At 49.3% G+C, this 17,158-nt stretch overlaps 4 protein-coding genes across 4 annotated transcripts; 2 read left to right on the top strand and 2 right to left on the bottom strand.

Annotated features, from left to right (window-relative positions):
• Positions 1-2,837: 2,837 nt before the first annotated feature.
• Positions 2,838-4,015, bottom strand: BCR38DRAFT_423223 (uncharacterized protein). The gene has a single exon (XM_040859574.1). The coding sequence runs from the start codon at positions 3,921-3,923 to the stop codon at positions 3,198-3,200; it is 726 nt and encodes a 241-aa protein (XP_040718715.1). The 5' UTR covers positions 3,924-4,015; the 3' UTR covers positions 2,838-3,197.
• Positions 4,016-5,043: 1,028 nt separating this feature from the next.
• Positions 5,044-7,002, top strand: BCR38DRAFT_481917 (uncharacterized protein; the record flags this gene model as incomplete). The annotated part of the gene is made up of 3 exons (XM_040863432.1): positions 5,044-5,068; positions 5,126-6,699; positions 6,754-7,002. The coding sequence occupies 3 exons, from the start codon at positions 5,044-5,046 to the stop codon at positions 7,000-7,002; spliced, it is 1,848 nt and encodes a 615-aa protein (XP_040718714.1).
• A 1,237-nt stretch (positions 7,003-8,239) lies between these two features.
• BCR38DRAFT_335552 (60S ribosomal protein L34-B-like protein) lies at positions 8,240-9,012 on the bottom strand (the record flags this gene model as incomplete). Its single annotated transcript, XM_040855394.1, has 3 exons — positions 8,240-8,428; positions 8,706-8,829; positions 8,975-9,012. 3 exons carry the CDS (start codon positions 9,010-9,012, stop codon positions 8,240-8,242), a joined length of 351 nt encoding a protein of 116 aa, XP_040718713.1.
• An 804-nt stretch (positions 9,013-9,816) lies between these two features.
• BCR38DRAFT_481915 (NUC071 domain-containing protein) lies at positions 9,817-16,944 on the top strand (the record flags this gene model as incomplete). The annotated part of the gene is made up of 1 exon (XM_040863431.1): positions 9,817-16,944. The coding sequence occupies one exon, from the start codon at positions 9,817-9,819 to the stop codon at positions 16,942-16,944; it is 7,128 nt and encodes a 2,375-aa protein (XP_040718712.1).
• Between the last annotated feature and the right edge of the window lie 214 nt (positions 16,945-17,158).

Below are 17,158 nucleotides of genomic sequence, written 5' to 3'. Positions count from 1 at the left end.
TAAAAGTGCACGACGATAAGACACAAAGGATGCTTCGGACAAGGCAGAGTCGGCGGTGAGCGGAAACGCATGGCATCTAATTGAAAAGTCAGCGATGAGAGACGATAAGTGGTACGTGAGAAAGAACCCTCCCTGATAATGCATGAGTGGTACTTGATAAGAAATTGGCGATGATAGGTAGTGGTGCCTCTGTCGAAACGCTGGCTATAAGAAGACTTGAGTAGCACTCGAAGAGAAGTTTCTAATAAGATACAAGTGGCGAGTGAGATAGCCTTGGAAATAGGATGATTTAGGGGACTAGGGACGGGATTAAGAGGCAGTTTAAGATGAGGAAAGATAAGTGTCACTTGGGAGAAAGTCGGGGATAAGAAGCACTATCATAGAAGGAGGAAGGTGGCCTCCAGCACCATTTTTCAAACTAGCTTTAGACAAGAATAAGACCAGAAATGTAAATTCCTAGGCAAACTCCAGTGGTGATCAAAGAGTTGCAACTTGCAAGCTAAGACCGACTCTATAGCTGTGGCATAAGCCAAATGATAACAACCAGAATAACAACTCTTTCACGGGTTATTTAACCCCTATCGTCCCATCAGGGATCCATTCTCCATTCCCTAATATCATATGCCACTCTTATTCCATAAATTGACCTCATGACATGGTAAGGACTTAAGATTATGTCTTGGTCAAATAAGTGAAAATAGTCTTACCTGCAGGCCTGACAATTGGTCAATGTTTCCCAGCCTACCCTTGACGACCTGTCCAAATTAATTCGACGGAGCGGGGTGCCTTATCTATTTAATGTTATCTAATTGCTTATGCAATCACTGCAAGCTGAAGGTAAGCAGTGTATAACTAAAGGAGTAACAGTTCATCGCAGCAATGAACAAGAAGACTTTGGGGAAAGATTACTTTTTACGTGCTACATGATTGATTAATAAGCAAGGAGCTCTGTTCCAAATTTCCTCGCAATATTGAGGTCCTCTCTAATATTGGTGGTAGCTTAATAGGGGGTTGACAATTGGCGTCTTAACACTAACTCATGAGACATATTTATAGGTGGACGATACTGTCCACCTATACGAACTGACGAACAAATTCAACCTCCACGACCCCAATTGTCACAACATCTCTACTCATTAAATTCTAATATGGGGTAAGACCCATTGTTTAAAAGTTACAGATTCATTCATGTGACTTATGAAGTTCGATGGCAAAAGTTTTTCTAATACACAGAAAAGAAGGTCGAGCCAGTCCTTTTGATGAGAACTATGTGCCTTTTACAAAATCAGAGCGACAGGCATCACACAAAATTAGGTGCAGCTTCGTACACATTGTAACACCTGCCACATGGACCTGGACAATAGGCAGGGACACCCCTAGATAGGCTGTCCCAGACCTGAATTACCCATACCCTGTATAATAGGGGAACGGGCACCTGTACTTGTAATTATTTCTCTCTCATCTTCATTTTAGTATTCTTCAATAGATATTATCTGGTGTCGTGACTATGATGATTCGTACTCGCAGAATCTCTGCCTCATTACACACATGGTCCGTTGATCAGATGATAAGACGTGGTGGTTTCCAACAACTTCAAATTATAAAGCTCATATGTTTATTCGGTATTCCCTTGTCCAAATCATCACCCTTGAATTCCAGAACCTCAAAGTTTCCTGTTCAGTATCCATGAATTGAAGCCAGGCTCAAAAAGTCTCGAGCCCATCAACCTCACCTCGAGGCATGCTGACTTTCAACACCATAGTTGCTGGCTCAATTATGATAGCGTTTCTCAAGTAAAGCCAGTAGTAATTAGATACAAAGAAGGAAACTTGCCCCCTTCAAGTTCCCATGGTGCCTCGAGCACTGTTTGAGGGGCCCAGAAGGTTTTCCTGAAACGCCATCTGGTCGTCATGATTTCGCCCGCCTATCCAGGGTGGCCTGATCTCAAACTTCTAGCCCATCCGACTTGCAATTTGTGACGTCGAGCCTACTGTACGGTCGGGACCTTAGCGCGGCTGTTACGGTAGTGTGAGATGAATAACCCGATTATTTATGGGTGCTTGGTGTTAGTGCTAACCACTGAAGGCAAATATTTCGAACCAGCTAGCTAGACCCCTAATATTAACGCGGCTAGCACACTAGGGGCTAAAGTAGCGCGAGCAGTCAGAGAATATCTATACATTTTGATAGCTTGCAATCAAAACACGCGTAAGTCCTTTGCCAAGGATATCCTCTATATTAAGCCATCATAAGTTGGGAATCAGGTATAGGTGAGGGAATCAGCTCTTTGTTGATGATTCTGGATGGACGTTGTGTTGATTGCTATGCCTCTACGCATTGTGCTGCTTAGGTTGTGTTGACAGGACTTGTTTTGGATTACGGATTACAGCCACTCTACAAGACACACAACCAAATCAAAGGAACGATTACCCCTACCTACATAAGGTCACACAAGCAGTCAGTCGACTGCAGCAGAAGACAACCAGATACCCTACAATCAACAATTATACCGCGTTCGGCCAAGGGCATAACTGTGGCGCTCAATCCCACAATAGTTAAGTAAGAATTTAGTTTGACGTGACGCGTTAAGGATTGAGGTCAAGTGTGATTTTCCCCAAATGATCACATCATACCTTAACTGCACGCCATATATTTTCTTCCTATCAATGAGACCTCAAAATCCACATCCCACTTGCGCACAAACTTGATGAACAAGTAATGTTCATATAAAGACTGTAGCATGTACGCTCTGCGATATGCAAATGTATGGATTGCAGTGATGCTGAGCCCAGATGGAATATAAAGATTGTAGAGGGACAATGGTTATTTGTGTAGTTCACCTATTTCATGACATTTATAATAATCATACATGTTTCTTCACTGAAAGACTCGCTTAAGTTTATTACATCCTATATCGCCTTCTTAGAACACTTGACTTGATGTCGACTCCGTTGTCAGTTTGTCAAAGCCTTTGTCAGTCCAATGAGAGCAACTACTCTTAGCTTCCCAACATCTAAGAAGCATCAAAGCTTTGAGTAAGGTAGGTGGAGCTATGCGTCCTGGGCATGATTCCTGGTGCATCAGCCGAAGTAGATAGCCTCTCTTCGCGTATTCCAACCCGCCTGTGTGAGATTGCGGTATGTATGGCGACAGCGAGGCCAATATCTTACATCTACCCGTTTTTCACGGAAAACCCCTCAAGCATAAAGCTCTCCCTCGTCGCCCTGGCCAGCACCAAACCCCTCAACCCAACCCAGGGGTATTAGAGCGGCAGCCACCTCGTCGACTCCCCGCTCTCTCGCTAGCAAATTGAACTGTTCCGCCGCGTGCCTCGTATCCAGTACCTCAACCCGCATACCCAAGTCACTGATGCTTCTCCTCAACTCCTTGCTAATCGGCCGAATCGCCGGTCCCAAGCCCAATACCAACAAGTCCGGCCGCGGCCAGATCAGACTCAGCAGGCCGAGCGACGAGGGCGGCAAGTCCCATTGACCTTTCGAGTTTACAAGCCGGTATTTCGGGTTAGAGGACGATGAATAGGCAAGCCACGGCCGCCAGCGGAACGCCTCCCCACCGACGAGCAGCACGCCCGACCCGTCGTACGTCTTCTGGCCCGAGTTGAGGTGGAAGCCGGTCGGGGTGCAGGCATCGACGGAACTCGAGGGGATCGGGGTGTCGCCCATGACGTCCATGGCGCCGAAGTCAGTTCGTGGTCTTGAGGGTTCATCGGAGTCGCATCTTGGAGGGCTAGCATGGAAGGGCCGTATTGCTGCTGGTAATGTCGATTGCTGTCTGCACTTCCTGATAGTGGTGGCTGTTGGTATGGTGAGGAATGATGATCGTTGTTGGGTCGCTGGGCAGCGCAGGATTGTGGTGAGGCTGCGTGCGCTAGACAGCCTGCTTGGTCGTATTATTGAGGCCATAGAGGCAATTGGAATTGTTATCGTTGGATTGGGCGGGTCATTGGTTGGGTGAAGCTCGAGATGTTGAAGCTTTGGCGCAAATAAATTCGGGCGGCTTAACGTCATCGAATTTGGAGTCGCCGGCATTGGTTCCCAGGAGCTAGCTCCAGGGTAGCTCCCGGCAAGTCTGGGTAACCCCGGACAAGACCAAATGCCCACCATGGGTATAAGTAACTTACTAGCTCAAGCAGGCTAGATTCCGCGCTATTGTAAGTTGAGGATAATTCAAAACGTTATTTTAACATGTTATAATTTGGGAATTGATCAGTCAGCACCAGGACACTTGGATATTTCGAATCATTGCGCTTACAGGCGTAGGTACTAAACGTCAGCCTTGCAACAATCCCGCATCCCTGCTATGATCGTGCTTCTGGTTGGTTACAATGGCTTTAGCCCAATCGCAGCCTCTCCCCCTTGCCACGTTGAGGCGATATGACGATCGGTTGGCCGGCCCAAAGAAGAGCTATGACATCTCTCGCAAACCATAAAAATCGGGTGCTTGTGTGCATTATTATCGCAGCAAACGAATCTTGGATCTACAAGTTTCTAATCGAACGGCAATTATAATTCACTCTTACCTTACTAGCCCCGCTAGTCGCGATTTACCTACAGCGAAGAAATAGTACAGCAATCCAATTTATTCCCAATTTCTCCGCTTTCGTTCTGCTTCCTCAACTGGATTCGCAGTTTGCCAACTTGAACAAGACCCGAGAAGCCGCACACAGGATACCTGTCTGTGGTGAGGCTGTTCGGCTGTGCATTTTCGCTGGGATACCATTATTTCCCGCGTGGCATTTCAGCACGGGACAGCAATTTCATAGATTCGGGGCTGGCAGTTATCGTGGTGTCGCTGGGATACTTTAACAGTCATCCTTCTGTACAAAGTCGTGTCATTGGAAGAAACGTGGGATAGTTGCTTGTCCATCCGGACATTGGAAACGTGAGACGACTTCACTCTTTCACTCAATTTATCAAATCACTATTGTTATTGATCTAGTTTTACTTGCTTTGACACAATATTCGTCAACATCACTGCTGTCAACTGACTAACACTATGATGGGATCAAGATTTCGCCGCCGAATGGCTGGCCCTCACGAGGCTCATGGTTCGTTGTCAAACATCCTGAGAGGTCTGTTCACCTACTAACGTGTTCTGCGTTTAGATGCTGCAGCTACAGATCCGACGCTACTCAAGGATAACTCCGAGCTGAAGAGCTACCTTGTGGGCGGCTTCGACTACAGAATTCGAGTCTTCTATCGGCGTCATCCTAAGGCCGATGAACTGCCAACAGATCCCGCTCCCCTGCCGCTGCTCGTATTCATCCATGGCCTTGGTGGATCAGTTGCTCAGTTCCATCCTCTGCTGTGCAGTCTTTCCAACAATGGATCCTGCCTGGCCATCGACCTTCCAGGCTGTGGCCGCTCCGACTTTGCTCCGACGTTGTGGGACGCATATACGACCGACGCTCTAGTAAAACTCCTAGAGCACGTGATAGAAGACTACCGCGATAAAGAAAACCGTCAAGGTGTCGTTCTCATCGCCCACAGCATGGGAACTGCTTTGGCAGCCCGCCTTGCGAACAAACGAGGCCCACACACCACTCCAATAGCGTCTAATGTGCTTGGCATTGTTGGTATCTGCCCAATGTCTGGGCCGCTAAGTGAGAAGCAGGTTACCATTTACCGCCGACTGCTGTGGGTCCCGAGTTGTCTTTTCAACCTGTGGCGATGGTGGGATCAACGTGGTGGGCCGGAAAGCGCCAGTGTGAGACGGTTTCTTGGTCCGGAAGCGGATCCGTTGTCGCGTGAACTTCAAAATCGATATAACAAGCAAAGTCGAACGCCAGTATTTCGACGTATGGCATGGGGCAGCCTGCCTGTCTACATCAAAGCAAAACCTACCGGTGGGTTGTTCGGAGAAGCAACGTGGGCTGGACTCGATATACCCGTCTTTCTCGTTGGAGGCGAAAAGGATACTATTCTACCGCCACAGGAGGTCGATAAGATTGCCAAGCTCTTGGAATCGGACGATGCCTCCCCTGACACCAACGGAACGAGTTCTACGCGAACCATTGTCGACTCGGCAATGCCTGTTGTAACGTCAGTGGACCCTCGTGACCACCTTCCAAAGTCAATCGACACTATTAGTGACAAGGACTTTGTACGAAAGAACCAGCTGAAGAGTGTCGAGGAGAACTATGAAGATCCATCAACCCCTCGGGATACTTTGACGCCCCACGAAGCATTGCCGATTGTCCCTCCGCAACCTCTACACCCGAGGAAAATGTTGCGGACTTTAATTATGCCAGCTCCTGCGAACCACGCACTGCTATTCGTACCTAAGACGGTTCGAGTACTCTCGGGTCTCATGTGCGATTTCCTCTCGCAGCATATTACTGGCCGGTTCGAGCTGGGCTGGCAACTTCAGCACCTATCGCGGGAGGGAAAGTGGGACGTCAAGAATCTAGGCAAGTGGAAAAAGGTCCAGCCGGTCTCTGAGCCAATTGAAGGCATCTTCCGTGCCATGAAGACTCTGCGAGAAGTTGATGAGGAGCATTCACCTAAGGAGTTATCCCTCAGATGGGGCAGTGTCATCAAGGACGTTCTTGACATCAGTCATGACAATCCGGTGTACGACCCACAAAGGCTCGAGAACAATGGAATCAAGTACCACAAGTACCCGACAGTCTCAAAGCTTGTACCCGCCGATGAAGAGGTGGAGACCTTTATAAAAATTGTGAGTGTCAAATGTAAACTATTGTATCGGGCCCCCCAAACTAACTATTTCTAGATCGATCTAATCCGAGAGGATCAGACCACGAGGGCTAAAGAAAATGACTGGCAGGAGTACTACATCGGTGTTCATTGCCACTACGGATTCAACCGCACTGGGTACTTCATCGTATGCTACCTGGTCGAGCGGTGCGGCCTTACCGTTGAAAAAGCTATTGACGTATTTGCCAAGGCGAGGCCCAATGGAATTCGACACGCACATTTTCTCGACAAGCTCTTTCAGCGATACTCTGGGTTGAAGGAGTAGGCATTGGAGTCTAGTGTTTCGAAAGATAGGGCCTTGGAAGATGGTACCTCGAAAGACGACCCATTGAAGGATGATGCGCCGAAAGATGAACTTCAAGACGGTATCTTGAATGACTAGACACATTATGGCTGGTTGGTCGACACGTGCAAGGCTTTTCAAATGCATGCCGGGAAAGGGGACCGGCGCATGGATACGGTTTATACGTTTTCAACAGCGGATAGAGATCAGGCATATTTACAAAGTGACTATAGCGAATCGCGTTACAGGGCGCATGGTGCGTGCCTATTTGTTCTTGAAAATCACTTTTGGCACATGGTATAGAACACGACTGATATCCTGGTCCTTGAGATCCTTTATTCTACAACGATGCTGTGGATTTGGGGTAGGCCACCCTTGAGGATCATAGAGCATAGACCCCAGTTACTTCCGCCCTCCCTCCCGAGCACATGGTCTTTAGCGATGTGATTCGGGTGACTGATTCGATCAAGTTTGGTAGGACATGATCTAGTGTATAAGGTGGGTTAATCATTCCGCCAGAATCATGGCAAATACTCGTCGGGTCGAGACTGTGAAGACTGCTTCCGGTTGAGTAAGCGGCCTCACTCTGGCATTCGGGATGGATGGAGCATTCTCCGGCGTACAACTGACTGCAATCTTACAATGGCTGGCTATATCGTGTTGGCTTCGAAATACTAGGTGCACATGTTACTTACTCGCGGGTTCAATACGAACGTATGGGCACCTGATCTCTGAATCCTCCTTCGCCTCGCACATCTGATTCTCGGCGGAAGTGTTGAATTTACGAGTTGAACACGAAATTGGAGGCAAAGATCAAGGGATGGCACAGTATCCCTCTGAGTGCAATTATAGGACCGACAGAAATTCAATATAATTGATTCTGGTGATTCGTTGCCGCTTGATCGGCGGGCAAACATAGATTGAGCATCCAACACTTCGTGAATTTTCTTCGTCACTGACGGCCCTGAAAAGTTTAGACCGTTATTTCTTGTAGACCTCATGCAGGACGTGGAGCGAGTATTATGTGGTGCCGATGTCGTTTAAATCATTGCGATCATCTAGACACTGCCAGAAGCCCTAGAAACAGGAACGATCCTTGGGAATAGTCATCTTTTTTGGATGACGAATGCATGCCCTGTCCCCTGATGAACACCCAAAGCAATGTGACAAGTCCGAACCATCTCATCATCAATCAATCCCCATTGGTTGACGGGCGAATTTATTTCTTCTTGCTGCCACCCTCTTGCTCCTTCAGCACCTTCTTCACGATCTTCTGCTCCTCGATCAGGAAGGCACGCACGACACGGTCACGCACGCAGTTGCCACATCGCGAACCACCGTATGCGCGCTGGACAGTCTTCTTGGGCTTGGAGATCTGGGAGTACTCGCGGGGGCGGAGAGCGGGGACCTAGAAATAATCATGTCAGGAAATGGTCTTTTACATGCAGGCATGAGAAAAATGAAGTTTCAGTCCAGTGTCTCGCCATGTCGTAGCCCATGTCCAGGTACGGTCGTTTAGGCACTGCCCTTAGACCATACCCACACAGGGCTGTCGCATCGGCCACAGACGCCATGTTCCATGGCAATTCCCACCCATTGTGACATTCCAAACACCATCACCGTCGTAATTGATTGCTCCGTCATCCACATAACTCCCTAAGATCGAATATCCGAAAAGCACTTACACCAGGAAGCTTGGTGCCGCAGTCACCGCACTTCGGGGCAGTTCCACGCTTCTTGATGTGGAGCGTGCGAAGCTCACCACCAGGAGTCTTGACCACGCGAGTCTTGTTGCTCCTCGTGTTGTACCTGGAATTTCCAATCAGCCAACTGTGTTGTCGTTCAAAGACCTGGATGTGGTTCGAGAAGGTCCAAACGTGCTGCTGATCCTTTCGAAGCCACAACGGGGTTTGGGAAAATCGTAAAACTCGATGGGGGAAGGAGGGAGACCTACGGGTTGCGGCGACGGTAGGTGACTCTGTTGTCCGGCATCTTGGCGGTAGTTGATGGTGGAATTGGGAATGGTTGTCAAGAATCAACTTTTTTGCTCGATCGCGATTATTTTGGGAGGAGGTTGTCAAAAATTGAATCAGTCGAAAGTGTGGGAGGAGCGATCCGAAAAGGCTTAGCTTAGAGTTAGAATTGGGGAGCAGCGCCACACTTCTCGTTTGGTCAAGCCACGGGATCAACCGAACAGCTCAAGGCCGCAACTGCGGCTGCAACTGCGCTTTGGCCAACTATGATAAGCGCTTCACAATTGATTGCTCAACAAGTTAATGGTGCAGTGAAGTCGGCCTGGCAACAACTTCTGTAACTCGTACAATCTCCATTTAATGTAAAATAACACATTATCAACTCGACTAAGAGACGATCTGTGTTTGGTTCCAGACCCTTATCTTTGATCGTAAATCCATTGATACGTTGGATTCAAGGTTTGCAGCATTTTGCCACCAAGTCGACTCATGACAGTCACGTGGTGACCTTCTGAACCTAGCCGTCCTGGGTCTAGTTCCATCTCAGTCGCGGCAGCTTCTCAGAACATTTGCAGAAATCTCTAGGTGGAAGGTTGAAGGTATCATCACTTTGACTTCTCCAACAATCATCCGCAAGGGTCATCGTCGCGTGCCTTTAGCGTGACCATCATTCCATCCCGACTCTAGCTGCATATCTATCCCTAGTAGCAGGCTCCAGGATCTGATTGCGCGCTACACACGGAGCTTCATCGCGACGGATCGCGGCGCGAAAGCGATTGCATCGTTCAAGCGACATCTCACATTATAACTCCTTGACCTGAACATGTCGTCCTTTCACCCGCCTCCGCCTCCTCCAGGCTGGGGGCCGCCAGGACAACCTCCTCCACCGCCTCCACCTCCAGGCCCTCCGTCCGATTATCTCCCTCCACCACCTGGAGTGCCAGCACCTCCCCCGCCGGGCTACCGACCTCCCACAGATCCGCAGATTGCCAAGTTCGCGCAAAAGAAGAAGGAATGGCTTCGGACGCAACGGAACCGTTTCGGCGAGAAGCGCAAGGGGGGGTTCGTCGAGACCCAGAAGGCAGATATGCCTCCCGAGCATCTACGTAAGATCGTTAAAGATATTGGAGACGTGTCGCAGAAGAAGTACACAAGCGACAAGCGAAGCTATTTAGGCGCCTTGAAATACATGCCGCACGCAGTCATGAAGCTTTTAGAGAACATGCCTATGCCATGGGAATCGGCCAGAGAAGTCAAGGTGCTATACCATGTCAACGGCTGCTTGACCTTGGTAAACGAGACGCCTCGAGTCATCGAGCCCGTATTCCATGCGCAATGGGCCACCATGTGGATTACGATGCGGAAAGAGAAGAGTGATCGAAGGCTGTTCAAGCGCATGCGCTTCCCGCCCTTCGACGACGAGGAGCCTCCCTTGTCATGGTCCGAGAACATTGAGGACGTCGAACCATTGGAGCCAATACAGATGGACCTCGACGAGGAGGAAGATGCAGCCGTCTATGAATGGCTGTATGACCACAGGCCATTAATAGATACCTCCCACGTCAATGGGCCGAGCTACAAAACGTGGAACTTGTCCCTGCCGCAGATGGCAGCATTACACCGACTCAGCCGGCCGCTATTGACAGATACCGTCGACCGAAACTACTTCTACTTATTTGAGATGAAGAGTTTCCTTACTGCAAAGGCTCTCAACGTCGCACTGCCCGGTGGACCGCGTTTTGAACCCCTTTACAAGGATATTAATCCGAATGACGAAGACTTTGGCGAGTTCAATGCCATTGACAGGATCATCTTCCGCTCTCCGATCCGCACCGAGTCCAGGGTCGCATATCCTTATCTTTATAATTCCCTCCCGCGAAGTGTTCAACTGAACTGGTACTCTCATCCTCAAATTGTACACACCAAGGCAGATACTAACATGCCCGCTTTTCATTTCGACCCGTCTATCAACCCAATTTCCTCGCGCTCTGTGGCGCCGAAGAACTTGTCTATTAGTCATGAGGATGAGCTGTTCGGAGAAGGCAACAACGAGGAGCCTGAAGAAGATGCCTTTGAACTACCTGCTGGGGTAGAGCCTTTCTTGGCCGACGAAGAACTGTATAATGACGACACAGCTTCCGCCATTGCCCTATGGTGGGCTCCATTCCCATTCGATCGGCGGTCTGGCCGCATGGTTCGCGCCCAAGATGTTCCTTTAGTCAAGCAGTGGTACATGGAGCATTGCCCGCCAAAGCAGCCGGTCAAGGTCCGAGTGTCTTACCAGAAGCTCCTGAAGACCTTCGTTCTCAATGAGGTTCACACGAAGAAGGCCAAGGCGATGAACAAGCAGAATCTATTCAAAACCTTGAAGCACACGAAGTTCTTCCAGCAGACGACGATTGACTGGGTTGAAGCTGGTCTGCAAGTCTGCCGGCAAGGTTTCAACATGCTGAACCTCCTCATTCACCGAAAGAACCTGACATATCTCCACCTTGATTACAATTTCAACTTGAAACCGGTCAAGACCTTAACAACCAAGGAGCGGAAGAAGTCGCGATTTGGAAACGCATTCCACTTGATGCGAGAAATTTTGAGGTTGACAAAGCTTATTGTGGATGCGCAGGTGCAGTATCGACTGGGTAATATCGATGCTTTCCAACTGGCTGATGGTATTCTATATGCCTTCAACCATGTGGGCCAACTCACCGGTATGTACCGATACAAGTACAAGCTGATGCATCAAATCCGATCCTGTAAGGATCTGAAGCATCTAATCTACTACCGCTTCAATAGTGGCCCAGTGGGCAAAGGACCTGGATGTGGCTTCTGGGCGCCGGCTTGGAGAGTATGGCTTTTCTTCATGAGAGGAATTATCCCGTTGCTTGAGCGATGGCTTGGAAACTTGCTATCCCGGCAGTTTGAGGGCCGTCACAGCAAGGGAGTTGCCAAGACAGTAACAAAGCAACGTGTCGAGTCCCACTACGATCTTGAGCTTCGCGCTTCGGTCATGGCCGATCTCATGGACATGATGCCGGAAGGAATCAAGCAGAACAAGGTCAACACAGTACTCCAGCATCTTTCAGAAGCCTGGAGGTGCTGGAAGAGTAACATTCCTTGGAAGGTTCCCGGTCTGCCTGCACCTGTCGAGAACATCATCCTTCGATACGTCAAGTCTAAGGCCGATTGGTGGATCTCAGTTGCCCATTACAATCGTGAGCGAATTCGCAGAGGCGCCACCGTTGACAAGACCGTTGCCAAGAAGAATGTTGGCCGCTTAACCCGACTTTGGCTCAAGGCAGAACAGGAACGCCAGCACAACTACATGAAGGATGGCCCTTACGTATCCTCGGAAGAGGCTGTGGCTATCTACACTACTACTGTTCATTGGCTTGAGTCCCGAAAGTTTACTCCTATCCCTTTCCCAAGTGTATCATACAAGCACGACACCAAGATCTTGATTCTTGCTCTTGAACGATTGAGGGAAGCATACTCCGTCAAGGGCCGGCTCAATCAAAGTCAACGTGAGGAGCTTGCCCTAATCGAGCAGGCGTACGACAGCCCTGGGACTACCTTGGAGCGGATCAAGCGCTTCCTTCTCACCCAGCGTGCCTTCAAGGAGGTTCAAATCGACATGAATGACAACTACAACACGATCAATCCAGTATACGACATCGAGCCTATCGAGAAAATCAGTGACGCGTATCTCGACCAGTATCTATGGTACCAAGCTGACCAGCGACACTTGTTCCCGAATTGGATCAAGCCTTCCGACTCGGAAGTGCCGCCCCTGCTTGTGTACAAATGGGCCCAGGGTATCAACAACCTGGATAGAGTTTGGGAGACCGAGAATGGCGAATGCAACGTTATGATCGAAACCGAACTATCCAAGGTTTACGAGAAGATGGACCTGACACTTTTGAACCGTCTTTTGAGACTGATTATGGACCACAATCTTGCCGACTACATCACAGCCAAGAATAACGTCCAATTGACGTACAAGGACATGAACCATGTCAACAGCTATGGTATGATCCGTGGTCTCCAATTCTCGGGCTTCGTCTTCCAATTCTACGGTTTGGTCCTGGATCTTCTCCTGCTTGGGTTGAACCGAGCCAGCGAGATCGCTGGGCCACCGAACAGCCCCAACGACTTCTTGCAGTTCCGTGATCGTGAGACAGAATCCAAGCACCCGATTCGTTTATACACAAGATACATTGACAAGATCTGGGTTTTCTTGCGCTTCACTGCGGATGAGTCCAGGGATCTTATCCAGCGTTTCTTGACGGAGCAACCTGATCCCAACTTCGAGAACGTCATTGGGTACAAGAGCAAGAAGTGCTGGCCAAGAGACTCGAGAATGCGATTGATGAGACATGATGTCAATCTTGGCAGGGCTGTGTTCTGGGACTTGAAGAACCGCCTTCCTCGGTCTGTGACCACTATTGACTGGGACGACACTTTCGCCAGTGTTTACAGTAGAGATAACCCCAACTTGCTCTTCTCGATGTGCGGCTTTGAAGTTCGCATTTTGCCCAAGATCCGCAACCAGAACGATGAATTCCCCATCAAGGATAGCGTTTGGTCTTTAGTAGACAACACGACTAAGGAGCGCACAGCCCACGCCTTCCTACAAGTCACCGAGGAGGACATCCAGAAGTTTAACAACCGCATTCGCCAGATCCTGATGTCCTCTGGATCCACAACCTTCACCAAAATTGCCAACAAATGGAACACTGCATTGATTGCCTTGTTCACTTACTACCGCGAGGCGGCGGTATCGACCGTCAATCTTCTCGACACCATTGTCAAGTGTGAAACGAAAATCCAGACTCGAGTTAAGATAGGTCTCAACTCAAAGATGCCGTCCCGGTTCCCACCAGCTGTATTCTACACGCCCAAGGAACTCGGTGGTCTGGGTATGATCTCGGGTTCTCACATATTGATCCCAGCAAGCGATAAGCGATGGTCAAAGCAGACCGATCTTGGTGTGACCCATTACCGAGCCGGTATGACGCACGACGAAGAGACGCTTATTCCCAACATCTTCAGATACATTATCCCGTGGGAAGCTGAATTCATCGACTCACAGCGAGTTTGGACTGAATATTCCCAGAAGCGATTGGAAGCCAATCAACAGAACCGACGTCTCACGCTGGAGGATCTTGAGGACAGTTGGGATCGAGGTTTACCTCGAATCAACACTCTTTTCCAGAAGGACCGAAGTACCCTCAGCTTCGACAAGGGCTTCCGCACCAGAAGCGAGTTCAAGGTCTATCAGCTAATGAAGAGCAATCCGTTCTGGTGGACAAGCCAGCGACACGACGGCAAACTCTGGAATTTGAACGCGTACCGAACGGATGTCATTCAAGCCCTTGGCGGTGTTGAGACCATTCTGGAGCACACTTTGTTCAAGGCGACTGGCTTCCCGTCCTGGGAGGGTCTCTTCTGGGAGAAGGCATCCGGTTTCGAAGAGTCAATGAAGTTCAAGAAGCTGACGAATGCCCAAAGATCTGGTCTGAACCAGATACCCAACCGTCGTTTCACTCTCTGGTGGTCGCCAACTATCAACAGAGCCAACGTTTACGTTGGTTTCCAAGTTCAACTTGATCTTACTGGCATTTTCTTGCACGGCAAAATTCCAACTCTGAAGATCTCGCTCATTCAAATCTTCCGTGCTCACTTGTGGCAGAAGATCCACGAGTCCGTAGTCATGGATCTTTGCCAGGTGTTCGACCAAGAACTTGAGTCCCTTGGTATTGAGACCGTTCAAAAGGAGACAATCCATCCTCGCAAGTCCTACAAGATGAACAGCTCCTGCGCCGATATTCTACTATTTGCCAGCAACAAGTGGAATGTTACGCGACCATCGCTCTTGTACGACACCAAAGACACCATCGAGCCAGCCACAACCAACAAATTTTGGCTGGATGTGCAGCTCCGATATGGTGATTATGACTCTCATGACATTGAACGATACACTCGCGCCAAGTACCTCGATTACACCAACGACAGCATGAGTATTTATCCTTCGCCTACTGGTCTCATGGTTGGTATCGACCTTGCCTACAACTTGTATTCGGCCTATGGTCAATACTTCCCTGGTCTGAAGGTTCTTGTCCAACAAGCCATGGCCAAGGTCATGAAAGCCAATCCTGCGCTCTATGTCCTTCGTGAGCGTATTCGCAAGGGTTTGCAGCTGTACGCTTCGGAGAGCAACCAGGAGTTCCTGAACTCGCAAAACTACTCCGAGTTGTTTAGCAACCAGACAAAGCTCTTCATTGATGACACCAACGTGTATCGTGTCACCATCCACAAGACATTCGAGGGCAACTTGACCACCAAACCCATCAACGGTGCAATCTTTATTTTCAACCCGCGAACTGGCCAGTTATTCTTGAAGATCATTCATACCAGTGTCTGGGCTGGGCAAAAGCGTCTTGGACAGTTGGCCAAATGGAAAACGGCTGAAGAAGTTGCTGCCCTCATCAGGTCTTTGCCGGTGGAAGAACAGCCGAAGGAGCTGATCGTCACTCGAAAGGGTCTTCTTGATCCGCTCGAGGTGCATTTGCTCGACTTCCCTAACATATCTATCCGGGCTTCCGAACTGCAGCTTCCATTCCAGGCAGCAATGAAGGTTGAGAAGTTAGGTGACATGATCCTGCGTGCCACTGAACCTCAAATGGTGCTCTTCAATCTGTATGATGAGTGGCTTAAGAGCATCTCTTCGTACACTGCTTTCTCGCGTTTGGTCCTCATCCTGCGTGCTCTTCATGTCAATCCGGACAAGACGAAGCTCGTTCTCCGACCTGACAAGACTGTCATTACCCAGGAGCATCACATCTGGCCCACGTTGTCTGACGAGGATTGGATCAAGGTTGAAACGCAGCTTCGTGATCTCATTCTCCATGACTATGGCAAGAAGAACAATGTCAACGTTTCTAGCTTGACCAGCAGTGAAGTCAGAGACATCATCCTCGGTATGGAGATCTCAGCGCCATCAATGCAACGCCAGCAAGCAGCGGAGATCGAGAAGCAGCAACAAGAGCAACAGCAACTAACGGCCACCACGACTAAGACACAGAACAAGCTTGGCGAGGAGATCATTGTGACTACCACGTCCCAGTTTGAGCAGCAGACATTTGCATCTAAAACAGAATGGCGAACCCGTGCCATTGCGACATCCAACTTGCGCACCCGGTCCAACAATATCTATGTGTCATCCGTGGACAACGAGCTTGATGATATTACCTACGTCATGCCTAACAACGTGCTCAAGAAGTTCATCACTATTGCGGACCTCCGCGTCCAAGTTGCGGGATACCTGTACGGTTCTTCAGCGCCCGATAATGACCAAGTCAAAGAAATCCGCTGCATCGTCATGGTGCCGCAAATCGGCGGTCTACGCAACGTACAACTCCCGCATGAGCTTCCGTCGCATGAGTACCTCAACTCTATGGAGCCTCTAGGTGTCATTCACACCATAGCCGGAAACGAGCTCCCCTACATGTCTGCCGCTGACGTGACTGAACATGCGCGTCTCTTGGACCGGTTTTCGGCGTTGGACAAGGATAAATCCATCACGGTTGACGTGTCTTTCACACCAGGTTCGGTCTCGCTTTCTGCCTGGGGACTCACCCCACAAGGTTACGGCTGGGGTGCAGAGAACAAGGACATCGGCAGCGACCAGCCACAGGGATTTGCGACCAACATGGGTATCAAGCGGAAGCTGTTACTGAGTCCAAGATACAAAGGCTACTTCCTTGTGCCGGTGGACGGCAAATGGAATTACAGCTTCATGGGTAGCGCTTTCACAGGGCTGGAAAAGAAGAAGGTCGAGGTCAAGCTCGATACTCCCACCGGATTCTATGCCGACGCCCATCGTCCGACACATTTCCAGAACTTTGCTGAGCTGGAAGACATTGGTGTTGATCGTGATGATCAATTTGCGTAGAAGCACGACGTTGATGAAGGTCGGCATGAAGGGAGGCAGGGAAGTAAGAGGGAAGACAACGTTGTAATCGATATTCGGACCATTACAGGCGTCGCAGGCGTTTTCATTGGCAGGCCAGAATGAGTGAGGTCAACAAGATTGGTTTACTGGATGATACGACCGCAACATTATTGTATTTGAAAAATGTACCAGTGTAAAACAACAAAAAGCAATC

Source organism: Pseudomassariella vexata (assembly GCF_002105095.1).
Source record: "Pseudomassariella vexata strain CBS 129021 chromosome Unknown BCR38scaffold_3, whole genome shotgun sequence".
Lineage (NCBI taxonomy): Eukaryota > Fungi > Ascomycota > Sordariomycetes > Amphisphaeriales > Pseudomassariaceae > Pseudomassariella > Pseudomassariella vexata.
Note: the sequence above shows the minus strand (reverse complement) of the source record. Positions and strands in the feature narration are given on the sequence as shown.

Excerpts from the sequence above, each read along its gene's own strand:
- BCR38DRAFT_423223 (XM_040859574.1), bottom strand. The coding sequence starts at position 3,923 with ATGGCCTCAATAATACGACCAAGCAGGCTGTCTAGCGCACGCAGCCTC.